Raw genomic sequence first — 25562 nt, forward strand, 5'->3', positions numbered from 1 at the left:
GCGCTATTAGCGCTATTGACATTTTAAGGGCTAAAAACGGCTTTTTTAGGCTTAAAGGATTAGCGGTTTTGCTGCTAAAATGCTTTTAGCAGCTTAGCGCTTCAGGAAAAGGGGTTTTGGAGCGGAAAAAAAATTCAAAATTTTTCGTCAATTTTCGTCTTGCAAAGCAAGCCCATAGGGAAATTCGTCTTGCGAAGCGCCTCTGCAAACGGAAAACCCTTTCGTCTTGCGGGTTTTCCGTCTTGCGAGGCATTCGTCTTGCGGGGCACCACTGTACTTCTTCAGCAAGGAATTTCACTTGCACAATGTTAAAAATGGCCAGCTGGTAGATCCAAAACAGAAGGAGGCAGCCATAGTTCAAAAGGGGCTGCGTCTGACCAAGGCAGTCATGGACAAAACGATAAAGGGAAGGTCAGTCAAAAGTTCCCTTTGGGAGAAGCCATCGTGGAGGAAGTTTGCTCAGAAACTGCAAGCACTTCTGACCAGCACAAACCTAATTTCCATTTGAGAACACTCTTCATCTGACACGCCACATGGTCAACTCAGCCCCTGGATTTTTGTGATATAAAATAATGCTTGACTTAAATAACTGTGCAACTGTGCAACTGACATGGGCAAGAAAAATCTCCTTTATGGAGAACAGAACTTTCCCCTCCTAAGCCATGGATCTGAGAACCATCCACACTATCAACTGCAATCTGAAAGCCTGAGCCAGTAAATGACATGCAGGGGTGGCCCAATGACGTCTATAAACATTCAACAACAAGCAACTCCTGCGAACACAGAATTTGTGTTCTTTTTATGATAGCTTTCACCGTAACTGGGAGGGCAAAACGCTCTTTTTAACAAGCAAATTCTTTGAGAAAACACCAATGAAATCTCCAGAGTTGGCAATGGGGCAAGAGCGCTGAACCACCATCCCACTGAACTCATTCTGCACATAGGCCTCATCACCGAAGCATCCAAGGGTTCTGGGGAAAGAGACAGACACAACAAAATCCTTCCAAGATTTTAACAAGAGTTTTTTTAAAGTAAACCCTATACGCCATAAAATCCAACGTGCCCTAGTGCTTTCATTGGCAGGGTATGATTGCACCATGACCGAGAGATGTGACCTGCTTGGAGCCAGCAGCACGCCCCTAGGAAGCAGAGCTTCAGACACTAAGTGCAAGGGCCAAAGTAGTTTCATCCTATCAGTGTCATGGCTTTCCCTGTTTCTTCATTGCCCAAGACCAGCCTCTGGGTTATCCTTGGCTGAATAAGGGTGCCGACAACTGACATCACCGGGCTAGAAGACTCTTGCCCAGAAATTGACTCTGCCAATTGCATCAGTTTTTTAGGCAGCAGTTCAAAGCCAGTCATGACACGAAAGTCATATTCAGGCAATTAAATGAAAACTTCACAGAAATCCCAAGCTACGTCTAAATATTAATCTTTTTATCCAGCAAACAGAGAGCCATGCCAATTAGTTTCTAAGTTTACAAACACACGAGTACAAGACTGATGAACGGCTAAAGTGCTGTGTTAGTTCTTTGTAACAGTACACTTCCCCTGACCACTGAGGAATCTGCTTTCATTGCCTTACGTACATGTATTTCAAAAGCCAGAAAGAAAGAAGATGTGGACCCAAATTCAATAAAGAGGACATGAATTAAAGAGGACAGTTCTTAACAGTTGTGGTCTAGAAAATTTCACAGCTTGCTTCCAGTCAGGATGTACATATCCTGTGTTTTCATCATGCTATCGAAGCTACAAATTATTCAGTTACACCATCACTATTTACCAGTTGAAGGCACTAACACTGGGATATAGGACATAGTATGCTGATTTAGCTCATGTAAAGGCCGCTGGGAAATACAATAAACACTACAAAATATATATTATTTACAGTATTGGCCTGAATATAAGCCACACCTCTTTTTAGAAATTCCGACCGTGAAAAGTTAAAGTGCGACTTAAATTTGCGACCTTACAAAAATTGTTTTTTTTTACGATATTGCTGGTGAAACAGACATACGGTAAAATGGAATGGGTGTGAGTGCCTGCGTAATTTTAAGGGAGCAGCTTATATTCGGGTATTGACTTTTTTTCTTTTTCCCTGTGAATTTTAAAGGTGAGGCTTATATTCGGTTGCGGCTTATATTCGGGCCAATACGGTATATGTTGTAACTCACCTTGAGACTATTTTCCAGTAGTAGGGGGGTCTCAGAAATTAAATAATATACAAATAACTTCACCTAGCATCGCAGCCGCAGAGGAAGACATCTTTATTATCATTTATTGAATCTTTATACAGCTCTATACCCAGAGGTCTCAGGATGGTTCACGGAACAAAATCAAAATATAAAACCACAAAATATATAATCATAATAAAAGCAACAACCCAATAAACCCCCCACCCCCCCCAAAAAACCCCACATTTTAAAAGGGTATTATTATTTAGCAGAAGTAATTGAAGAAATTATGCAGCCATTTAAAAACTCTTTTGGAATGCGATATTATGGTCCTTGCAACCAACCAACAAAACCAAATGCGAAATAACAGATTTTCATAAACTGCTTGGAGATTTGCTTACAATTAAGCAGTATACTCAGTTCGTTAAATATATATATTGCCCCAATTCGTAGCTCACATTTAGCCACAGTTTTCAGCTATCTATAGTTTAATGGGACGAGAATTAGCTGAGATTCCTGTATTTTCCCACTGTTGCCACACAGTATAATAAATATGTCACAGCCGAACATGTCGTATCATCTGAATTCTGGCTCCTAATTCCCCCAAACTATGAGTGGGAAACCAAGAATAAGCCTTGGTTATCGCTCATGGCTTGTTTGGAGAGAAACAAACCAGAAGCTGAGGTTCAGATGACACAACAGTGCAGCAGAAGCAGGGAGAGAAGTATCACAGAGAAGCTTTTAAGCAGCAAATCCCAACAGGTTGACCCAAAACCAGGGCTGGGGAACCAGATATCATTGAAATCCAACTCCCATCATCTATCACCATTGACCTTGCTGGCTGGAGTTGATGGAAGCTGGACAATATATGGCGGCTCAAAGGTTCCTCAGGTTCCTCATTTTAAACTATGGTTTAATGTGGCACGCCCAGGCCATTGCCAGCCAACACAATTTAAGGTCATCCTTTGAGGTGTCTAATTTTCAAGTTAAGGTAGTTTAATGACATACAGTGGTACCTCAGGTTACATATGCTTCAGGTTACAGACTCCGCTAACCCAGAAATATTACCTCGGGTTAAGAACTTTGCTTCAGGATGAGAACAGAAATCATGCAGCGGCGGCGCGGCAGCAGCAGGAGGCCCCATTGACTAAAGTGGTGCTTCAGGTTAAGAACAGTTTCAGGTTAAGAACGGACCTCCAGAACGAATTAAGTACTTAACCTGAGGTATCACTGTATACAGCTTAACTAGAATTCCCAGCATCCCTATTTGCTATGCCGGCTGAAGCTGATGGGAACTGGAGCCCAACAAGGTTTCCGGAGTTGCAGACAACAAAGCAGTCAAGGTTTATAATTTAATTACCGGTATTGACAGCATAACAAACCAAGAGTCGGCACAAGGGGCTTATTTATTTAAAGCACGTTAAAATCCCATTCTTCAACCCAAAAATGCCCTCAGTCTCACATAAAAAAAAAGAAAAAGGACGCCACTCCTTCCCCATCTCCCCCACTGGTTGTCTCTGCCCTCTGGAATTGTCAGTTTCGGTTCAAGAAGCTCTTTCACAGACTTTAACAAACCACTTCTAATGAACTGAGTCACATTCCTTATAGTAATAGTTTGGAATTAACAGAATTAGGCATTGCTTAGCCTTGTTACTAACTCAACTGATAAATCTTGATTTCTGCAACTAGTTATTTAGTCATGACCTGTCTCCCTTTTCGGTTTAATGCAGCAGATAAAAATTTCAATACTTCCAACAGATAAAATCTAACTCCATGAATTATTGATAAAGGATTAGTAATGAGTCTTAATAGCAATATTTTTATATTAATTAAACATGTTCCTTTTGTAATTAATAATTTAGGATTAACTGGACTAAACTGTTGATTAACTATTTATATCTGAGTCAATAATTAAATCTGTTTCTGGGATTACATATCTTATTTTTGAAGTAGTTTCCCCTGAACACTCCACCTAAAAATGTATGTGTGATTTTAGTCAATATCTTCCTTAAGTTCAACAACTGACTACTGGAGGCTAGACACTGGATTCATTTAAAGGATATACACAGAGAATTCATTTACATTTCTGAAATATACAAACATCAATCCCCATATATTTTCCCTATCTAGTTCCATTCATTCCACTCTAAAAGTAAATATAAATAAATAAGATGCTTTGTTAAATTAGTTCTGTCCTTCAGTTGCTAGTATTGATTAGTTTCCTGAGGGAGTTATTTCTTTTTAATTGCAATATGTTTCTGATAATTTTTTCAAGAGCTAAAAAATCAGACGTCAGATGTTCTAAAGCTACACTACCAAGTCTGAAGCCCACAACCCTTAGGTAAGGGGGATAACCTTCCAATGTTACGACATAAAATACAGGTTACAAATCCACAGCCCAATGACTCAATGCAGCCTGCAAAACCACTGTTAGCAGCTTGCCAGCCCTTTACCAAAATCAAGCACTACTTCTTAATTTGAGAAGATCCTCTACTCCCTCTGGCACAGTACAATTGCTGGAAGGCCTTAGGCTCAGGAAACAAGAACGGATGCTCCAACCTCCAAAGGCTTCTAGCAATGGTGTCTCACAAGAGCAAGAAGAAGTGCTGTTCCAAGGTAAAGTCTGCAACCAGAACCAGTTTGGAGGCCGAAGGAATGAGGAGTCTGGAGCTAGGAGGTGGAACACAGAAACTGGAGCATGGAGGAGCTCTGAAGGGAGCTCTTGACCCAGCAAAGGTCCAGAGGAGTCTGAGGGACGTACATAGTCCCCGTCTCTCCCTGGTCCTCTTCTGGGTCATAGCCTGCAGTTGGGTCTTCTCCCCACTCCTCCCAAATAGATCCCTCCTCCCATGTAGAACCCTGCCAACAGAGCTGTCTGGAAGGCAAGAAGATTACCTTGCAAGTTAGGCCTTCCCACCTGCTCTCCCACCACCTTTCCTCCTGTGGCCCAGGGGATGATGGGGAAGAACTGCAGATCAAGGTGGATAGGGTTGAAGGGGAAGCAAAGGAGGCATCGTTGAATCATAGAATCATAGAGTTGGAAGAGACCACAAGGGTCATCGAGTCCAACCCCCTGCCAAGCAGGAAACACCATCAGAGCACTCCTGACATATGGTTGTCAAGCCTCTGCTTAAAGACCTCCAAAGAAGGAGACTCCACCACACTCCTTGGCAGCAAATTCCACTGTCAAACAGCTCTTACTGTCAGGAAGTTCTTCCTAATGTTTAGGTGGAATCTTCTTTCTTGTAGTTTGGATCCATTGCTCCGTGTCCACTTCTCTGGGGCAGCAGAAAACAACCTTTCTCCCTCCTCTATGTGACATCCTTTTATATATTTGAACATGGCTATCATATCACCCCTTAACCTCCTCTTCTCCAGGCTAAACATGCCCAGCTCCCTTAGCCGTTCCTCATAAGGCATCGTTTCCAGGCCTTTGACCATTTTGGTTGCCCTCCTCTGGACACGTTGAGATGGGGCTCTTCTGGTTGCCTTGGGACTGGTATGGGTTTCTTTAAGTATTCGGTGGGAACAGGGTGCTGCATGCAACCCCCAAATCTCTTCCTCTGAAGAGGTCTCTCCAGGGTATGAGTCTGTCAGGATCCTAACAGATGAGTGGCTTCCTCACCCACCTACCCTGCCCACAACCATCACAGTGCTGGGCCAAGTGGAGTAAATTTAATCCATCTGTCCCATCCTGTTGGTGTGATTTCCAAACATCATGGCGAGAGTAGAGAGAACATTTGATATTTACCTAGAGAACAAAGCTGAGCCTTCCAAATACTTCTTCATCAAAAGCTTAACTGACTCATGTTGCCAGTACAAATGCAATTTCTCTCCATTGCATTCTCAGCCAATTAATTTTATGAAAAGTTGTTGGCTAACTGACCATAAATTGATGATTCTTTAATTGGTTTAGTGTGCTCCAGCAAATTTCCACTGAAAAGGATTTGCCTTGGTTCTTCATTTGTTCATTGTTGTATATACAATTTCTGTAAGTCTTTAGGGCTTCTTCTTTTTTAAAGAAAATATAGTCGGCCTTGGTAAATAAATTCCTTCTTTTAGGGATTTTAAGAGCAGAACTGCTATCCCTGAAAAAGTATATTGTTTGGGTTTCACACTTACCATGGGATTTATTTTGGGGTAAATACACATTGGACTGCATTGTAAGTCAAACATATATCACCATTTCATAGCAAAGCTTAATCTATGCTTTTAAAGCAATATTAATGCCCTTTTCAAACCAATTTCTGTGCATTCTCCCATTTTTTTCATCACTCTTCCAACACTTTTATTACTGATATGTGAAAATCTAAGTGGCACACAGCATCTAATGGCAATATTAGCCAGGTCAACCATTTAGAACCATTTAGGAGATCCAATTTCATTTACAAAACTGATAAGAACCGCAGTACAATATAGTATATCCCAGACAAGGAAAGCCAAACCCTTTCTCTTTTGGCAACTTTATTCAGGTCAGACTAAGCCTTATGTCAGACGGTAATTACCAAAGAACGTGAGTTTTAAAAATAAAATTACGGAGAAATACAGTGGTACCTCGGGTTACAGACGCTTCAGGTTACAGACTCCGCTAACCGTGAAATAGTATCTCGGGTTAAGAACTTTGCTTCAGGATGAAAACAGAAATCGTGCTCGGGCGGCGCAGCAGCAGCAGCGGGAGGCCCCATTAGCTAAAGTGGTACTTCAGGTTAAGAACAGTTTCAGGTTAAGAACGGACCTCCAGAACGAATTAAGTTCTTAACCTGAGGTACCACTGTGTATGATATGCTTTCTAAAAAGGACTGAGGTCCTACTACTACTATGCCATCTCTCCCTCTTTCTTTTATCAACTCCATTTAAGATTATAAATGAGTTGACAGAAAGAAGGTGAAGAGGTTGACAGTGAATGAGAGGCAACTTACAGTACAGTACCTAGAGAAACTGAGGGATTTCTTTATCGTGCCTGCCTTTATCATGTACAAAAAGCCTTAGATGGAATCCAGCAGCATCTGGAGGGTCACAGGTTCCTCCACTTTGCCTTGAGATTTCGCTTTAAAAACAAAGCAACATATATAGATTCATAAGGAAGATGAGAATCCTGTGAAGGGGGATGTCTTATCATCGTCCCTCTGACAAAACCCTGCCACGATCACAGCTGGAATGTGAGCTAGAAGTGTGTTATAAAGGGAAAAGAACCTACCGTAGTTTCAATTCCTGCTCTATTACGAGAGACTGGCACCATCTCCAGTTTGGCGTTGTTGGGTAGGTTGGCAAATCTCCATTGAACAGAGAGATCCAGCACAGTCCTCTGAAACCTGCAAAAGAAACAGTCTAATGATATCCTTTTGCCCTGAGACTAATTCAGACTACTTATCAGCGATTCCCCCCCGCCCCCGTATTTTGTAACCCGATAATTTCTACTTGTGTTCTTCTGGCTGCTGCATGGAATAACACATAAATCTGACATTTGGGAATTGTAAGTAAAATCCATTAAAACCTACAGAACTGTGTGGTCTGATCACTACAAGAGGGGGATAAATGGAGGAGCACTGTAAGCATACTAGACTGGATATTAAAAGGGTCTAACAGCCTTTATTCTTAATGCTTCACTGTTGCTAAACATTTTGCGATTTTTAAACTCTGCTGGGGCTCTCTTACTACTGGAGAATGTGTTCAGCCTGCACTCTGGATCTAAGGATCCAGCCAAGTCCTTTATTAATTACCCCAAACAGGTGATCTCTAAATCTAGCCCCCCCCCCCGACAGTCTTCCTTAAATTAAATTAAGTTACTACAGTACATGTGAGACATTTCCCCCTGGTTTTTCCCACAGCACTGTGGTAACATTTAAAAGCCCCAAACCACATGGGTGCTAACCACACAGGTTCTTAGCATGATATCATCATTCCCTAGCCATGGTCAGGCAACAAGGATTTATACAATTTGCACCATTCATGTGGTTATGGGCCTTTAAATGTTACCACAATGCTGTGAGATGGACCCACAGAAAAGCAATTCCCCAGCACCACAGTAACGCTTGAAAGGTACTCCTAAAATATTATTTTCTGTTGCCACATTTTATAGCGTACTAAACAGAACATGTAGATTTGTGCAACCATGATTTTAGGTTCCACATAGATATCCCCAACATAATCAGAATATCATGGAACAATTAGTACTAGTTACTGATGCTCACAGAAACAATGGCTTGAATCCAGAGGTATTTATACTTGTGCAATTGGTGGTTCCAATACCCACTAACATCCCTCTCCAGCAGCATCTCTGCACTTGCCATATCCCATGTCATTCTAGAAGGCTTTCTGACCTGCAGGGGCTGCTTTTCAGAGGGCACAAGGACTGTGGCTGGAAGGAAGAGGCAGGAAAAGTCCACTGCATGACATTCACCCCTATGCTCCCCTGGATTCAAGCCAATAATATTAGGTCAGCTACTTACTTCCCCCTCTCCCTTGCTTCATTTAACACAGTTTAGTAATAATAATAATTATTATTATTTATAGCCCGTCCTCCCCAGCCGAAGCTGGGCTCAGGGCGGCTAACAACACTAAAATAGTACAACATTCTAAAAACATTATAAAAATTAATTAAAATCAAAATTGATGGCAACCATAAACTAAAGTTCTGTGAAGATTGCCAAAGGAGGGAGTCAGGCTGCGCCCTGACCAAAGGCCTGGTGGAACAGCTCTGTCTTGCAGGCCCTGCGGAAAGATGACAAGTCCCGCAGGGCCCTAGTCTCTTGTGACAGAGCGTTCCACCAGATTGGAGCCACAGTCAAAAAAGCCCTGGCTCTAGTTGAGGCCAGCCTAACCTCTCTGTGGCCTGGGACCTTCAGGATGTTTTTGTTTGAAGACTAGGAACAACAGGAGCCACCCAACTCTCAACAAACTATGAATATGCATACAAAGGGCCACACTCTTAGAAGCTGTAGAGTAAAGCAATGGAAAGAGGTGCAAGCATTTTCATATCAGGAAAACATTTGGATAGAAAATAGAAAAAAGCTGCAGGAATTGCTATTTGGAAAGAGCTGAAATACATGTGACAAGCAGAGGCAACGCTACTGTCAGTGTTTTTATTTTCAGAGAGGGGCCCAGGCCCAAACAGCTGCTTAATAGAGGAACAGCTTGTTGTAAAAAGAATAGTCTAGAACAGCAGCATGACGCAGTTGCACATAATGCCGTGTGATGTCAGTTATGAGAGGGGCTGTTTCCACCAGAGTGTTCAGAGACCTGGGGAGTCAGTGGAATCCTTTGTTAGAGGCCTGTATGAAATAGCAGCACAACAGTTAACTCTGCGTCGCAGCTATCATAGCAAAGTGAGATGGCATCTGTGGGCAGCAGATGTTTAGTGTTCCAAAGGACAGCAGAGTAGGAGGCATACAGGTCAAAACCATAAGGCACAATCCACCAGGACAGTTCCTGCATGAGCCCCATTAAAATGAGCAGGATCTGGAATAGCTCCCATTCATATCCATTAGTTATGCACAAGATGGCTTTCTCTAGACCTGTGAACTAGTTCAAGTGAAGGCAATGCCATTTCCATTTTCCACCCCAGGTACGTAAATGCCTTTGGCTCTCCATAGCTGCAGCTTCAACAACAACAACAATTTATTATTTATATCCCTCCCCAGAGATCATCGACCAACGCGACCAAGGCAGTTTCAGTCTCATGGTGAGGCTTGAATCCCGATTGGAAGGGATCTAAATGGTCCGCATCCTCCAGGCGTGCTTGGAGTTGTTCAGCAACCACCCGCTCAATCGCCTTGCCCAAGAATGGTAGTTTTGAGACGGGGCAATAGTTGGCCATATTGGCCGGGTCTAAAGTTTTTTTTTTAAGAAGCGGTTTAATGACCACCTCTTTCAGTGGGTCTGGGAAGACTCCCTCACAGAGGGAAGCATTCATCACCCCACAGAGCCCATCGCCCAGCCCTTCCTGGCTCACTTTTATTAGCCAGGATGGGCAAGGATCAAGGAGAAAGGTGGTTGGTTTCACTCGTCCAAGCAATCCTCTAACGGATTGGAATTGATCCCATGTAACATGACTAGACAGGACTCTAGCACTCTCCCACCCTGGCCCGACTCCCACGGTGGAGTCTACCTCTTCTGAATCTGAGCGACTTTATCTGCAAAAAAACTTTGCAAAAGCATTGCAGGAGATCTTGCAATAACAAGGGTATTAACTGTCTCAGTGACTCAACTGCAGGAAAACACAATCCTAGCAACACCATTAACAGCAGGTCTACCTGCAGCTACATTTACCGTACTTCTCAAAACATGGAGGAATGAACAATCTTCTCATAGCAGTGATACCATTTATCATCAAAGGTTTCACATGTATCAAAGCTTGCTGAAACTGCTGGATTACAGTATAACTGATGAAGTGACAAAGGCACAGAGAGCCTTCTGCCTTACCAGCATCCATTGAGCAACTGAATATTTAGTTTGGAACTTAATATTCCTTTAGACTGCCATGCCTCTTAACATCACCTACACCAACCAGAATGGGATGCTTCTTGCCCTAACTATGAAAGGGAATCTACTGTGGGGATTATTTTTTTTACTTGAGAAACTTTTTTTTAAAACTAAATTTGAAATATGGGCTCTTATTAATCATTTTCTGATTCACCTGTAATTATTGATTATATTGTTGCCAGATTTTGTTAATTTCCGTGGGGTGGTATGGTTTTAGTATTATACAGATAAATTATTGGATTTCAATGTTTTATTTTGCACTGTAAATATTTTAGTATTCTTGTTAGTCACCTTGAGTTCTCTGAGAAAGGCATCTAAGAAATATTAATAATGATATTAATACATGCCTATTTCATAGACCGATTATGCCAAAATACTTGGAATTTGGGGCTATAAATCCCTAGAGAAGTTGGTGAGTATGCATGGAATTAAGATATATTATTGCTAAAACAGGGAGGGAGAACCTGTGGCCATTTAGAGGTTGTTGAAGTACAACGCCCATCATCCCTAACCGCTGGTCATGCTAGTTGGTGCTGATGAGAGGCAGAGTCCAACAACATCTGGCGGTCCATCCGTTCCCCATCTCCATTCTGAATGAACTAGTGACTGTGTTTTCACATCTGGGAAGTGGGTCTATCTAGCCCAGCATCCTGTTTTCAACAGCCAGCTGCAGGTGCATGAGAACTGGTACTACGTACATCTGACCAATTAAGATGAAAGTTTGATCTTGGCCAAGGAACACTCTGCTAGACATGTCAAATTTGGGATCACAGCCTTCAAAAGCGAATAGTTCTGGACGGCCATTGTGGGCTGCATATTACACTTCTCTCCCACCCGTCCCCCAAATTAACGGCAAAGAAACAGCGAACTGTCAAGCTATAAAGGTATGGAAAAAACAGTAAGACTCACTTCAAATCATATTCATTGGGACTGAAATTCTGCTTTCTACAAACCTCTTCCAGAATCTTAAAAAAGAAAAAAAGGCAAGATGTTAATATAAAATAGAGAGTTCTCCCATTCTGTCCCATAACATACTCAGTGCAGATTACTCATAGAATTATAGAGTTGGAAGGTACCATGAGGGTCATCTAGTCCACCCCCTCCTGCAATGCAGGAAACTTTTGCCCAAAATGGGGCTCAACTCATGACCCCAAGATGAAGAGCCTCGTGCTCTAACAGGTGAGCTATCATTTACTTCAGTCAGCATCCTTTCCCCCCCCCCCCTTCTCAACTCATGCTTATGGGTCAAGTTGTGATTCTAACTTACATTAACAATTCCACCTGCATGAGAGGAAGATTCTCCCCCACAGCCCGGCAAGAGAATTTAGGCCAAATGTGAGAGTACAATCAGAGGAAAATTACATTTATTCTGGGGTAACACTGCAAACTATTCCAGGATGTTAACATGATACATTTCTGACAGAAAGTAGCAATCTCCCTCAACATTACATTAATTTGAGGACTAATTTTTCATGATGAAGGCTAAATTGACTGGTTGTTTTTAGGTACCCCATTGATCCTTGTGGGATTTTATAGAGGATAATTATTTACATGAATAAGTGCAAGGAAACCTTATGGAATACTCATTTATGGACCACTGAACATGCAGGTTGGGAAACAAAAGAAAAAAGATCTTACATGAAAGAAGCTTAAATCAAAATATTTGTGGTCCGATAAAAAAAGAAAACCTCTGATGAAGTCTGATAGAGAGTGGAAAACCGTTTTAAAGTTGTAGATCCACATGCCAGTGGTGGGCTGGGTTAAAAGGAGGCAGAGTAGTGAATGTAAATATTACCTTTATATGGTAGGGTAGTTTCTACAGACACCATTCTCTGTTCTCCATCCAGTTAAATAAGAGGCATGATCATATTAAGGGCACATGCCAGCCAGACAAAAACACCTGAAGAGGGTGCAGAACAGGCCTGGGGAAGAGTATGGTCTGGGGAAAAGTCCCAAGGGACAGACAGAGAGGTCTGGAAGGCCACATTCAGCCCCAAGGCCTGAGGTTCCCCACCACTGCGATAGAAGATCTACCCCCAAAAAATATAAATTACATTTCCCTGAGAGGCAAACCCAAAAAAGAATCTTGCAGCAACTTAAAGACTAGCATGTGCCATAATACATTTGGTAGCCTTTAAGGTGCCACAGGACTACGGGTTGGTTTCCCCCCACAAATTACATAAGACTAGAAGAGATACTTTTAACATTTCAAAGGGACTTTCAGCTCTCTCATTCGCACCTGCCTACATCGGAAGGCGTCTATTTTTTTCCGGCAGGGTCTTTTCTCCTACAGAAAATGCATTTCTCGACATAACCCCATTCAGGTTGCAATCCTAAACGCATTTACTAGCGAGTAAGCCCCTGCTGAATGACAGAAGTCACTTCGAAGTCAACAGCCAAGATGACTGCGCTGTCAGGGGCCATTTCTTTTCCCCACCAGGGGCAAATATCTACGATCCTCCCCCATTTCAGGAGGCCGGAGTCCTTCCATTATTGCACAACTTCCTTTCAGACACAGACATAAAGGGAGGAGGAAAAAGCCCGTCACCGGCTTTTATCAGTGTTCAACCCATTCCGTTTCTACCACTCGAGAAACTCTTCCCGACCCGGCCCGGTCCGAGAGAAAAACCCTTGACAATTATGTGCCCTCTGGTCCAATCAGAACGAGCCTCTTTCCCCCCTTTCCTGCCCCAGGGCCAATCAGAGTGACTGCATCCGCCCAGCCTCCCCGTCCCTGGGCCAGACCCACCTGGAGCAGCGCGGTGCTTGGGCCTACTCGCACCGTCACTCGCCTCCCGTTCGGAGCCAGCACGGAGACCGCGGAAGTGCCGCCGCCAGCTGCCGCCATCGTCCCCCCTCTTCAGCCCCCGGCCGACCCCACCCCTGGCTGGCCCTCGAGCGCCTCAGCCGCCGGGCTCACCCCCCGCGCCCCGGCACTTGTCTATAGCCAGCCTCCTAGGTAGTTCAGCCCAATGGCCCCGGCAAGGGGGCGCGGCCACCACTCAGGCCGCCCCGCCTTACGCTTCGCCTCCCGCTCGCTCGCTCGCTCGCTGCAATAGGGGTTCCTCCTTCTTTAAAGGACTCGCGGCCGGTTCCTGAAAGAAATCTCTTCCGAGTATGCACGGCTGTGCTTTGCTTTCTGTTCGTTGTCGAGGGGCAGCTGTGCCCTCAGTGTTAGTGAAAAGCGGGGCGGGGGACACACACACACAACATTTGGATTCTTCAACATAAACTTCGTTGGATTGGTCATGTGCGGATGCCTGATTATCGTCTTCCAAAGCAACTACTCTATTCCTAACTTAAAAATAGAAAGCATCATGCTGATGGTCAACAAAAGAGGTCTCAAGGCAAATCTAAAAAATTGTAGTACAGTACAAACACCAACAATTGGGAAACACTGGCCTGCGGGCGCTACAATTGGAGAACAGCCTTTACCAAAGATGTCATATGGGCTTTGAAGACACTCGAACTCAGGACAAAAGGCAGAAACGTGTTAAGAGGAAGGCACGCTTGGCTATTCTACACCGTGATCAACTTCCGACCAGAAACCAATGTCCCCAATGTGGAAGGATGTGTGGATCCAGAATTGGCCTCCCCAGTCACTTAACGGACTCATTGTTAAAACCGTGTTTATGGAAGTCAATCTTACTCGGCTACAAGCGATCGCCAAAGAAGTAGTGAAAAGGGGGGGAACCCAACTTTTCCACCTGGGTTTCTCTCTTGAAAAATATGTGTGTACCACTGCAGCGTTTGCTCAAAGACGGCTACTTTTAATATTGGGAGGGTCCCTGTGCCAGGGTCCCCCAGATCTACATTTCTATCCCAGAGGTATATATGTTTCTGTTGAATTTCTGCCTGCCTGGCACGCAGCAGGTGCAATGTACCGGGATCCTGCCAGGGAAGGAGCGGCAGCATCCTGAGTCCTGTATAATCTGCCAACCCATTGGCAGAGAGTAATAGATGGGATGCGGGTGGCGCTGTGGGTTAAACCACAGAGCCTAGGACTTGCCAATCAGAAGGTTGGCGGTTCGAATCCCTATGACGGGGTGAGCTCCTGTTGCTCAGTCCCTGCTCCTGCCAACCTAGCAGTTCAAAAGCACGTCAAAGTGCAAGCAGATAAAAAGGTACCGCTCCGGTGGTAAGGTAAACGGCGTTTCCGTGTCCTGCTCTGATTCGCCAGAAGTGGCTTAGTCATGCTGGCCACATGACCCGGAAGCTGTACGCCGGCTCCCTCAACCAATAAAGCGAGAGGAGCGCTGCAACCCCAGAGTCGGTCACAACGGGACCTACTGGTCAGGGGTCCCTTTACCTTTACTAGATGAATAGGATTGGATCCATGAACTGGACTCCTGCCATATATAACTGCTCACATGGCCCCTGCCAAATTGTTCAGACTCTGTTCCCCATCTGTAACATGAGAATAGTAATGATTTGCCTCACTCACAAGGATGTCCTAAGGAATAAAGATGGTAAAGGAAACAGGAGGACATGGTAGTGAATTTGATGCTACTGTAAAGCAGTCAATGTTTACTCAGAAGTAGGTCCCGCTCCCAGATAAGTGGCATAGGAAAACTGGCATTCTTACCTACCTATTCCAACTATCCCTGTAAGATGCTTCCCCTTTTGCCTATGAGTTATTTCCACAAATATTTCAACAATAGAACCTTCCATTAGATTTTGACCCTCACTGCATACAGGACCACAAGAACTGGGAGGGACTCAGGGCATCATGCAGACTGAGCTCCCAAACTTGCAACACTATTCCTTCGCCCAAATTTTTTTTTCTACTGAGGCAGACCCAGATTACACAACATCAGGGGTTCATTCACTGCACTTGTTCCAATGACATTTATGCCATAATCTGTCAACAATTTCCTCTTACATTCTGCTTACAAGAGACAGGCCTTCCTATGCAATGAATAAATTCACACACATCCAACTTCAGAAATGGTTATATTTATAAACTAGTAGGAAAACGTTTGACTTCCCAGGGAATTCTGTAACTGATCATAAGGCCAGCATTCCAGAAACAATGATCAATTTTAAAAAAATCAGTTTTATTGCTTGTGGATTACATCAAGACAAAGACCGAAGGTTTTAAAAATCCATACTACATGTGTTGATTGGCTTACCATTGACAGAATAGCTGTGTTATCTATTGTGTTTTGTGAATAATTCCCTGCCCATTACAGGTATTTATAATACAATCACCACAGCAATTCTGAGTAAATTATCACTAATCTACTGCTGTAAAGAGGGATGCAGGTGGCCCTGTGGGTTAAACCACTGAGCCTAGGGCTTGCCGATCAGAAGGTCGCCGGTTTGAATCCCCACTACGGGGTGAGCTCCCATTGCTCTGTCCCTGCTCCTGCCAACCTAGCAGTTCAAAAGCACACAGTACAAGTAGATAAATAGGTACCGCTCCAGCGGGAAGGTAAACGGCGTTTCCATACGCTGCTCTGGTTCACCAGAAGCGGCTTAGTCATGCTGGCCACATGACCTGGAAGCTGTACACTGGCTCCCTCAGCCAGTAAAGCGAGATGAGCGCCGCAACCCCAGAGTCAGTCATGACTGGACCTTATGGTCAGGGGTCCCTTTACCTTTACTGCTGTAAAAGTTAAATGTAAACCTATCTGACATGCATTCAAGGTCCAGTTACTACTGACTGTAACTTTTGATTCCCCTCCCCTTCAACTCCCTCCTTACAAATTTCTCCTTTATATACCTGTCAACAAAGATTTTACTTCAGGCATCTGACATTGTGGGGATTGGTCCATGAACTCTTATGCCTTAACAAATTTGGTAGACTTTTCAGTGCTGCAAATCTCTGTTTTTGCTGTGAAACCAGCACATATCCCTCTGGAAATCAGAACACATATTAACCCTGCAAGGCCAACACAGAGTTCATTTCATACCACCTTTCCTACAGTCTCTGGGTTGGCTTATTTTATGAAATCATTGGGAGGGATGGGGGGGGGGAACCTTTAAAAAAAATTTATCCAGCATTGCAATATAGCCAGAAACAAGTCAGTCCAACACATGAGAACTGACAGTCCTGCATAAACAGTTCATGGTCCTGATGTGTTTATCTTTAAGCCTCTGAAAGGTTCTAGATCCAGCTGATAGTGAGGTTGAGACAGATAAGACCAAGGGTAACTGATACCTGTTGCATCTTATCTTTTCTATTTTGTATGACACGTAGGTGCTAGCAAATGCTAAATTGACTGGATTAACATCTTCTGTTTATGAGACACGCCAGTTTAAATGGGCGGAAAATGGTTTTAGTACAGAGCAGCTTGTTTTCATCAAGACAAATAAAAGGATAAGAAATTCCAAAGAAAACTACTTTTTTTAAATGCAGTCAGTAGCAAAATAAAAGATACAGTGATCACCTATAATTGACCCCTACATGATAAATTAAAAAACAAGAAGCTACTACCACTTGACCCAACCTCTTCTCAGATAGATTATGAAAGCAAGGAGGGGATATAACGTTGACGTCTGGGCTCCTAATTTTCACATTGCTAGAACAATATGTTTAAGAGAATGCATTGTTAAACTTAAATAAATGTAACATTACAGTGGTACCTCGGGTTACATATGCTTCAGGTTACATACGCTTCAGGTTACAGACTCCGCTAACCCAGAAATAGTACCTCGGGTTAAGAACTTTGCTTCAGGATGAGAACAGAAATTGTGTGGTGGCGGTGCGGCAGCAGCAGGAGGCCCCATTAGCTAAAGTGGTGCTTCAGGTTAAGAACAGTTTCAGGTTAAGAACGGACCTCCAGAACGAATTAAGTACGTAACCAGAGGTACCACTGTATTGTACTCCATCTGTGCTAAGATTTTCTCATCAGTAAGTTAAACTTTATTGATAAACAAAAAGCTCCCTACTAATCAAAAATACTTTCCCCAGTGCAAATACTCTTAACAGATTTGACATGAGCTTCATCAGCCTATTTGTTCAGTGTGTTCACATCCATCTAGTTTCCAAAAGGATCCATTAAGATTCCTTTAGCTTGCACTGCAAGTTACATCTGTTTTTTAAAGTACCATCTCATCCATTCTATCCTGCACATCAAATTATTCATATTCTACCTTAGGCTGCAATCCTAACCTAATTTACCTGAAGGTAAGCCTCATTGGATTCAATAATTCAATACTTCTGAAGTTCTGACACAATTAGTGTTGCAGTGGTATGGAAAACCTTTAACAGTCTCTTCTAACTTATATAATCTTCCTGAAAGAATTCTCAAAAGTGTAGATCAGGAATCCCTAGATAGTAGGTGGGAGGCTGTGGAGGAAGTGGAGTGGAGACAAAAAGAAAGGGGGGGGGACAGCATGAAAGGAAAGAGTCTGAACAAATGCGAGTGCCACAATATTGTCAAAAAAGGCCTATCAGTAATAATAATAATAATAATAATAATAATAATAATAATATTTATACTCCGCCCACCTGGCTGGGTTTCCCCAGCTACTCTGGCTGGCTTCCAGCAGAATATTAAAATACAATGATTCATCAAATATTAAAAGCTTCCCTATTAGTACTTTTACATGTGGCTTAAACCTATTTTGTAAATTGGCATATACAGCCAACACTTTGGAACTGCTAAAGTAACATAGATTATTATAGGACCATATGCAAGTATTCTAGTGATGATGTGAGAAACAAGTGGTGCCATCATCGCAGCTTTGGGAACAAATTCCCAGACTATCCCTGTACCTTTATCTCTACCATCTGAAGTTTAGACTGACACATTTAAGGTTCCATCTTGTTTACAATGTCCTCCTCCTTGCACTTTCTCTGGATTTCAAGGCTCAAGGTCATCTTGGAAGTATTTTCTGAGAATAAAGGGTCAAGTATGGCTTCTTTATTTCTCCAACTAGTTTATTAGCTAGGACTATATAACTTTTCAATTGTGAATGTACTGTACTAGGCATGGAAAAGTAGGCATTTAGACTGGATGTAGGTTTAACTGTTTTGTAAGCATTGATTAAACATATATAAACATTGATTTAAAAAATTATTGAAGGCAACATTTTGTTGAAGTTCAGCAAACTGTGTATTGGGCACCAAATGCAAAATTAATGTCCTACCATAGCTCTTGTCTGACAGCAGGAATGCTTAGTCTGTGGCCTCTGTTGTTGGATTCCAATGCCAATTAGCTTAGCCAACATGGCCAATGGTCAAAGGTTCTAAGAGTTGCAGTCCAATATCTGGAGAACCTCAGCTTTCCCATTCCTGTCTTGTAAGTGATGAACATGGGTATAATTAATGCTGATCATATAGGAGACACCCTGGGCAAGACACTAGAAAGATATATATAGGGAGGAAGGGAGGAAAGGAAGATGCAATAGCTCAGGGATGGGCAACCTATGTCCCTCCAAATGTTTTGTTAAGACCACAATAATAATAATAATAATAAATTTTATTTATATCCCGCCCTCCCCAGCCGAAGCCGGGCTCAGGGCGGCTAACAACAATTAAATAATCAAACAATCAAATAATCAAACATTCTAAAAACATTCCATTATAAAAATTAATTAAAGTCAAATTAATGGCAACCGTTGAGCAAAATTCTGTGCAGGTTGCCAGAGGAGGGAGTCAGGCTGGGACCTGACCAAAGGCCTGGTGGAACAACTCTGTCTTGCAGGCTCTGCAGAAAGATGTCAGGTCCCGCAGGGCCCTAGTCTCTTGTGACAGAGCGTTCCACCAGATTGGAGCCGCAGCCGAGAAAGCCCTGGCTCTAGTTGAGGCCAGCCTAACCTCTCTGAGGCCTGGGACCTTCAGGATGTTTTTATTTGACGAGCGTAGGTTTCTCTGTGGGGCATACCAGGAGAGGCGGTCCCGTAGGTACGAGGGTCCTAGGCCGTATAGGGCTTTAAAGGTTAAAACCAGCACCTTAAACCTGATCCTGTACTCCACCGGGAGCCAGTGCAGCTGGTATAGCACCGGATGAATGTGATCTCGCAGTGAAGACCCTGTAAGGAGTCTCGCTGCGGCATTCTGCACCCTCTGGAGTTTCTGGGTCAGTCTCAAGGGCAGCCCCACGTAGAGCGAGTTACAATAATCCAGTCTGGAGGTGACCGTCGCATGGATCACAGTGGCTAGGTCAGGGCGAGAGAGGTAAGGAGCCAACTGCTTAGCTTGGCGGAGATGAAAAAATGCCGCCTTTGTTATAGCTGCAATCTGCGCCTCCATGGAGAGGGAGGTGTCGAAGATTACACCCAAACTCTTAACGGACGGTGCTGGCACTAATTGCACCCCCGCTAGAGATGGGAGTTGCCCCCTCAATCCCATATCGTCCCGTCCCAGCCAGAGGACCTCTGTCTTCGAAGGATTTAACTTCAACCGGCTCCCACGTAACCATCCAGCCACAGCTTCCAAGCATCTGATCAGTGTGTCTGGGGCCGAGTCAGGGTGGCCATCCATCAACAGATAGAGTTGGGTGTCATCAGCATACTGATGGCAGCCCAGCCCAAAACTCCGGACAAGCTGGGCGAGGGGGCGCATAAAGATGTTAAAAAGCATCGGGGAGAGTATCGCACCCTGGGGCACTCCACACACCAAGGAGTGACGGGATGACAATTCCCCCCCAAGCGCCACCCTCTGTCCCCGACCGGAGAGAAACGAGCGCAGCCATTGAAGGACTGTGCCCTGGATCCCCACGTCGGCAAGGCGGTGGTCCAGGAGTTCGTGATCGACCATGTCGAAGGCTGCTGACAGGTCTAGAAGAATCAGCAGCCCCGACCCGCCTTGATCCAGCTGCCTGCGGAGATCATCTGTTAGGGCGACCAGAGCCGTCTCGGTCCCATGACCAGCGCGGAAGCCGGACTGGAATGGATCCAGAGCCGATGTTTCATCCAGAAACCTACCAAGCTGTTCAGCAACCGCTCTCTCAATCACCTTACCCAGGAATGGAAGATTCGAAACCGGGCGGTAATTGGATAGATCTAAGGGATCTAATGATGTTTTCTTTAAGAGCGGGCGCACCACTGCCTCCTTCAGTTCCCCTGGGAATGTCCCGGTGCCAAGGGACAAATTGATGATATCCCCCAGGGGGGCCCGCACCTCGTCTGGACACGCTCTAATCAGCCAGGACGGGCACGGGTCGAGAGGACAAGTAGTGGGCTTTCCAGCTCGGAGGAGTCTGTCCACATCGGCTGGGGATATCCGGTCAAAGTGGTCCAATACTGGACCCGAGGACAGTCGAGGGGCCTCCAGTTCCTTTATTGTATCCAAATTGGCAGGGAGGTCATGGCGGAGCAACAGGACCTTCTCCGCAAAGAAGCTCGCAAATGCCTCACAGCTGTGGGTCAAATTGTTATTTAAATTTGGCTGTCCTTCAAGGGATGTTAAAGACCGAATTATACTAAATAATTGCGCCGGGCGAGAGCTAGCGGATGCAATGGAGGCCGAGAAGTAGGACTTCTTAGCGGCCTTCACTGCCATCTCATAGGTTTTCATAAAAACCCTATAAGATGTTCTTGAAGCTCCGTCACGGGCACCCCGCCATACTCGCTCTAGCCGTCTGAGGTCCCGCTTCATTTTCCGGAGCTCCTCGGTAAACCAGGGAGCCCGGTTTCTGCGGGGTCGCAGAGGGCGCTTAGGTGCGATCTCATCGATGGCTGCCAGGAGCTGGGTATTCCAGCCCTCAACAAGCTCAGTCAATGAGTCGCCAGGGGGAGCAAGGTCCCGCAAGGCTTGGCGGAATCTATCAGGGTCCATCAGCCTCTGCGGGCGAGCCCAAATCAGCTCGCCACCTAAGCAGGGTGGGGGTGGAACATCAATCCTGGCTTTCAGAGCGTAGTGATCAGACCATGGCACCTTCATCGAAGGAAACATGATCACATCTATACCGGCCCCAAAGATCAAATCCAGCGTGTGGCCTGCTTGATGTGTGGGGCCCGAAACAAACTGGGAGAGCCCTAGTGTCGCCATGGAAGACACCAGGTCCAGAGCCTGTGAGGAGGGAGTGGCATCAGCATGGATGTTGAAGTCCCCCAATACCAATAGGTTAGGAAACTCCAAGGCCCAGCCGGCCACAGCCTCCAGCAGGCCTGACAGGGTGGCTGCTGGTGCGCTAGGTGGCCGGTACACCAGCCAGACAGCCAAGCTCACCTCGGAGCCCCACACTAGGCCAACACATTCAATGCCGGGGATCGATGGCGATGGTAGAGCCCTGAAAGAACAATTTTCCCGGATTAATAGTGCCACCCCTCCCCCCCGGCCCACAGTCCGTGACTGGTGGAGGACGGAGAAACCCGGGGGCGCCATCTGTCGTAAGGTAACAGTATCCCCTTCGCGCACCCAGGTCTCCGTCACACAAGCCAGGTCGACCCCCTGCGAGATGAAGAAATCTCGCAGGGTGGCGGTTTTGTTGCCTATAGACCTGGCATTGCACAACACCAGTGACGGAGGTGAGTAATCCTTGTTCACCCTACCCTCGTCTCTCGGGATGGGGCGCAGATTGGAAGGGGTACGAGCATATCCGTATCTCGATCCCCTTCGCCTATAACATCTGCCCCCACCGCCATACCTCCCTCGCCCCTCCACAGTAGGAATCCCAAGCCTCATACTCTCCTCGATTTACAAAATATAAAAACAAGCAAACAAGCAAAACAGTTACACTAAAACAAAACCAATCCCCACCCCACTCAACAACCATCCCACCCCACCCCAAAATAACACAAAACAAAATAAAAATACATGGATAAAAACCACCGTTTATGGTGGTACAACAAAGTAAAAAACTAAAACTCCCATCGTCCTCAACCATTGGCAATGAAGGCTGTTGGTTATGGGTGTTGGAGAGCCAGAGGTTCCTAATTCCTGCCATAGCTAAGTTGTAGTGCACATGGGAACTCCCAGGTTCCATTGCTGATGTAATCGATTAAAGCTGAGGTGAGCAACTTGCAGTCCTTGGCCTAATTTCATGCAGGTGGGGGTGGGGGGCAGACCCAGAAGGAAATGAAGGGAGGAGTTGAAATGGATGCAGCAATGGAAGGAGGAGGAGGGGGGGTGTCTTCTGCAAGGGAGCAGAGAGAAGGGGATGTCCAAAAGAAAGAATGGCCCTTTCTACTATTGCCTGTAATGTCACTAATCATTGGTTTTGACCTCACCCAGTACCAGCACAAACACACAAACTTACCCCACAAGGAAAGTGGTGGGGAGCCTACCATGCAAGAGTTGAACACCTCAACTGCTGCTGTCCATCAGAATATGCAACAATGAACTAGATGAATCAGTGGTCTGATTCAGCATAAGGTAATCCGTACATTAACAGAACACAGAACTTGCCAATGGAGGACTTCGTCTTCTGATTACATCTTACATTATACTGTAAGATGTCACCATAAGACTATTATACAGAAAAGAAGGAAACATTTGGTTCTTCTACTAAACTGAAAGAGGACTGGTTGCTTGCATAAAAAAGGCCTGCACAGCCAGAGCTTGTTTCCTCATCCACTTTGAATTTGGGATGGCCCCCATCTTCTGTCTGAAGCATACAGCTGTTTTCTATTTTGCATCAGAAAGTGGCACATCCTTATAAGAACTGTATTACTTCTGTTAGAACAGCACTCTTTGAAGTAACTTGAGTCGAATTATCCCATGTTGCAGGATTCAAGAAAAGCCTCCAATTTCCAAGGGCATGTAATAATCAGAACTGTTATAAAGAGGTTAAAGGTCACATTTCATATCCAGCACCACTTCTAATTTGAAATAGTTGTATAAAATTAGAAGCATCGGGGCACAGAGGAGGGGGAAGGGGACTACAACCTGGAGCTCATTACAGTTCTGAAGAGAGATGAATTCATCAGGGAAAAGATGAATACACCCTACATAATTCATTTTTGGTCTTATTTTGTACACTCCACTGATATCTAATTGATGAGGAACTGGTAAAAAATCTTTAGATAGATAGATTCTTCAGAGCCACCTTTAGGGGTATGTCACCTTTAGGGGGTAGTTGCATTGACCCTCAAATAAAATAGGTTGTGCTATGGCTGATCCCTACGCCCACCAAACCTAACTTATTCATATACACACTCCCTGCATATTCCAGTCGTCACCCAAGGCTGTACTCATTTATGTGAGCTCAGACGTAGTATCACATTCATGACTGAATGGGAGGATAAGTGGCTACTACAGTGATGGGTTGGGTATGATTTGACAAGAACATTTTGGCCACTCCACCACTGATCTTCACTGGTGAGGTTTTCCACTGGTGTTATTGGGAGGAGGTCTTCCAGTATCTTAAGTTCCACCAGTGTTGCAGGGCTTCTGCCTGATTCTGGAGCCCCTCGGCTGACAAAACTCAAGCAGAGGATAATTGCAGCCTTAATATATTAGTCAGATTGATCAGATGAAAGTCTTTTGATTGACTAAAAATATTGATTGATTGACTCTGATTAATTGGGTAGACCGGTTTCTGAAAAAAAGTATTGCCAATACAAGTATTTATAAAAACTGCAGATAGCAAATGCTGTCTTCTAAGACATTCCCTCCCTTTTCCCATGCACAGAAGGCAATGCTTCTACTAAAATACACTTCTCCATCAACCTGAAAGATGCTTCTGTTTCAGATCTATTCCTTTTACCAATATGCGAATATGCGCACATTTCAGCAAACAACTGATTGACAAGAACCCATAAAATTAAGATTTCTCTAACTGGGTATCAGTTAGCAACACCCAGCTTATGTTAAGCAGACTTATTCCATCCTGCTTCTCCAAACCCAGACCTGCAGTTCTTCCTAAGCGCCAGCATTTGAACAGCTCCACTCTCCAGCATCAGGGACAGCCTAGTCCTTAAACAAGTAGGCTGCCTGACCAGCAGTCCAGCACTTGAGAAACGAACAAGCCTTTAGCAGAGCTTAGAGGACTCCCTTCCAGAGCAGGGAGTTTAGCCGTCACCAGCAGCTCTTATCTATTAATGTTACATTTATATCCCCACTTTTTCCTTACACTATTCTCTCCCTCCCCATCCTCACAGCAGCCCTGTGAGGTAGGCCGGTCTGGCAGGCTGCGACTGGCCCAAGATCAGGCAGTGAGCTTCTTGGCTGAGTGGGGATTTGAACTTTGGTCTTCCAGGCCCTAGTCCAACATTTTAATCGGTGCACCACAGCGGCTTTCTTAGGGGGCAGATTATTAGCCATAAGCCCAACGAAACCTGCAAGTTTTGAGGCAAATACTTCTGAATGCCAGTGGCATGAGAAGCCTTGCTCTGAACACCAGATACTGAGGACAAACAAGGAGGGCGGGCTGGGCCTCGAAAGAGGCCTCCAGTTCGCCATTGCGGAAGGCTGTGGAACTCTATAGGGACACTCATCTAACCCCAGTAGGCCGCTTCTTGTGCCCTCGTGTTGGGGAAGGGAGTCCTGGAAGCAGCTAGGCCTGGACGGTCACCCATTCCCAGCCCCTACTCTCCTTCCGTGGTTCTCGCAAGCAAAGTTTTGCTCGCTCCTCCTCACAAACACGGTAGCACGTGAAAGCCGACCGGGCCGCCTGGGGCAGCACGTGGCTGGGGAACCCCGGGAAAGGAAGCGAGCGGGCCACACAGCGCTGGGGAGCCGGATCGGTGTGGGGAGTCCCCGGGGGAGGCTCCCCAGTGCGGGGGGGGGTCAGAGCCGGATCCACGCTGGGGGGGGGGTATCCCCAGGCGTGGGGAGTTGGGTTGTGGCCGTCCAGCCCCAGTGGCAATGCCCCAGGCCGCGAGGGCTCCTTGTTCTGCCTCGACGCCCCCCCCCCTCCAATACCACAGCACAGCCCCCCGCCTGCAGCCAACAAGAGGCAGCCAGTCCTTTCATCCCTGTACGCACACCGCAGCTGGGGCGCGGGGGGCCTCGCAGGAGGATGGAGGGGGGGCGGACGGAGGGGAGGACTTCAAAGCCCCGCTTGACTCATC

The 25562-nt window shown here is 45.1% G+C and overlaps 1 protein-coding gene and 1 long non-coding RNA gene across 4 annotated transcripts in view; both read right to left on the reverse strand.

Moving 5' to 3' along the window:
- The window catches only part of ASPSCR1 (ASPSCR1 tether for SLC2A4, UBX domain containing), a 66124-nt gene extending 52422 nt beyond the window's left edge, over positions 1-13702 (reverse strand). The window contains exons 1-3 of one of the 2 annotated variants that reach the window (XM_083430198.1): positions 13405-13702; positions 11565-11620; positions 7372-7486 (exon numbers count right to left, since the gene is read on the reverse strand). In XM_083430198.1, the coding sequence (XP_083286324.1) occupies positions 7372-7486; positions 11565-11620; positions 13405-13503 (270 nt within the window). In that variant the 5' untranslated portion in view covers positions 13504-13702. Of the gene's footprint in view, positions 1-7371; positions 7487-11564; positions 11621-12894; positions 13274-13404 lie in introns of those variants that run through there. The other variant, XM_083430199.1, reaches the window with a different exon arrangement.
- A 2978-nt stretch (positions 13703-16680) lies between these two features.
- LOC310672693 lies at positions 16681-25335 on the reverse strand. 2 transcript variants are annotated; one of them, XR_014508726.1, is made up of 3 exons: positions 24400-25335; positions 18753-18897; positions 16681-17949 (listed from the first exon to the last, which is right to left on the reverse strand). It is a non-coding gene; the product is annotated as an uncharacterized lncRNA (long non-coding RNA). The 2 variants fall into 2 exon arrangements; XR_014508727.1 differs by having other exon boundaries at positions 18753-18901.
- Between the last annotated feature and the right edge of the window lie 227 nt (positions 25336-25562).

The sequence above is a fragment of the Podarcis tiliguerta genome (assembly GCF_965153285.1).
Source record: "Podarcis tiliguerta genome assembly, chromosome: 2".
In the NCBI taxonomy this organism is placed as follows: Eukaryota; Metazoa; Chordata; class Lepidosauria; order Squamata; family Lacertidae; genus Podarcis; species Podarcis tiliguerta.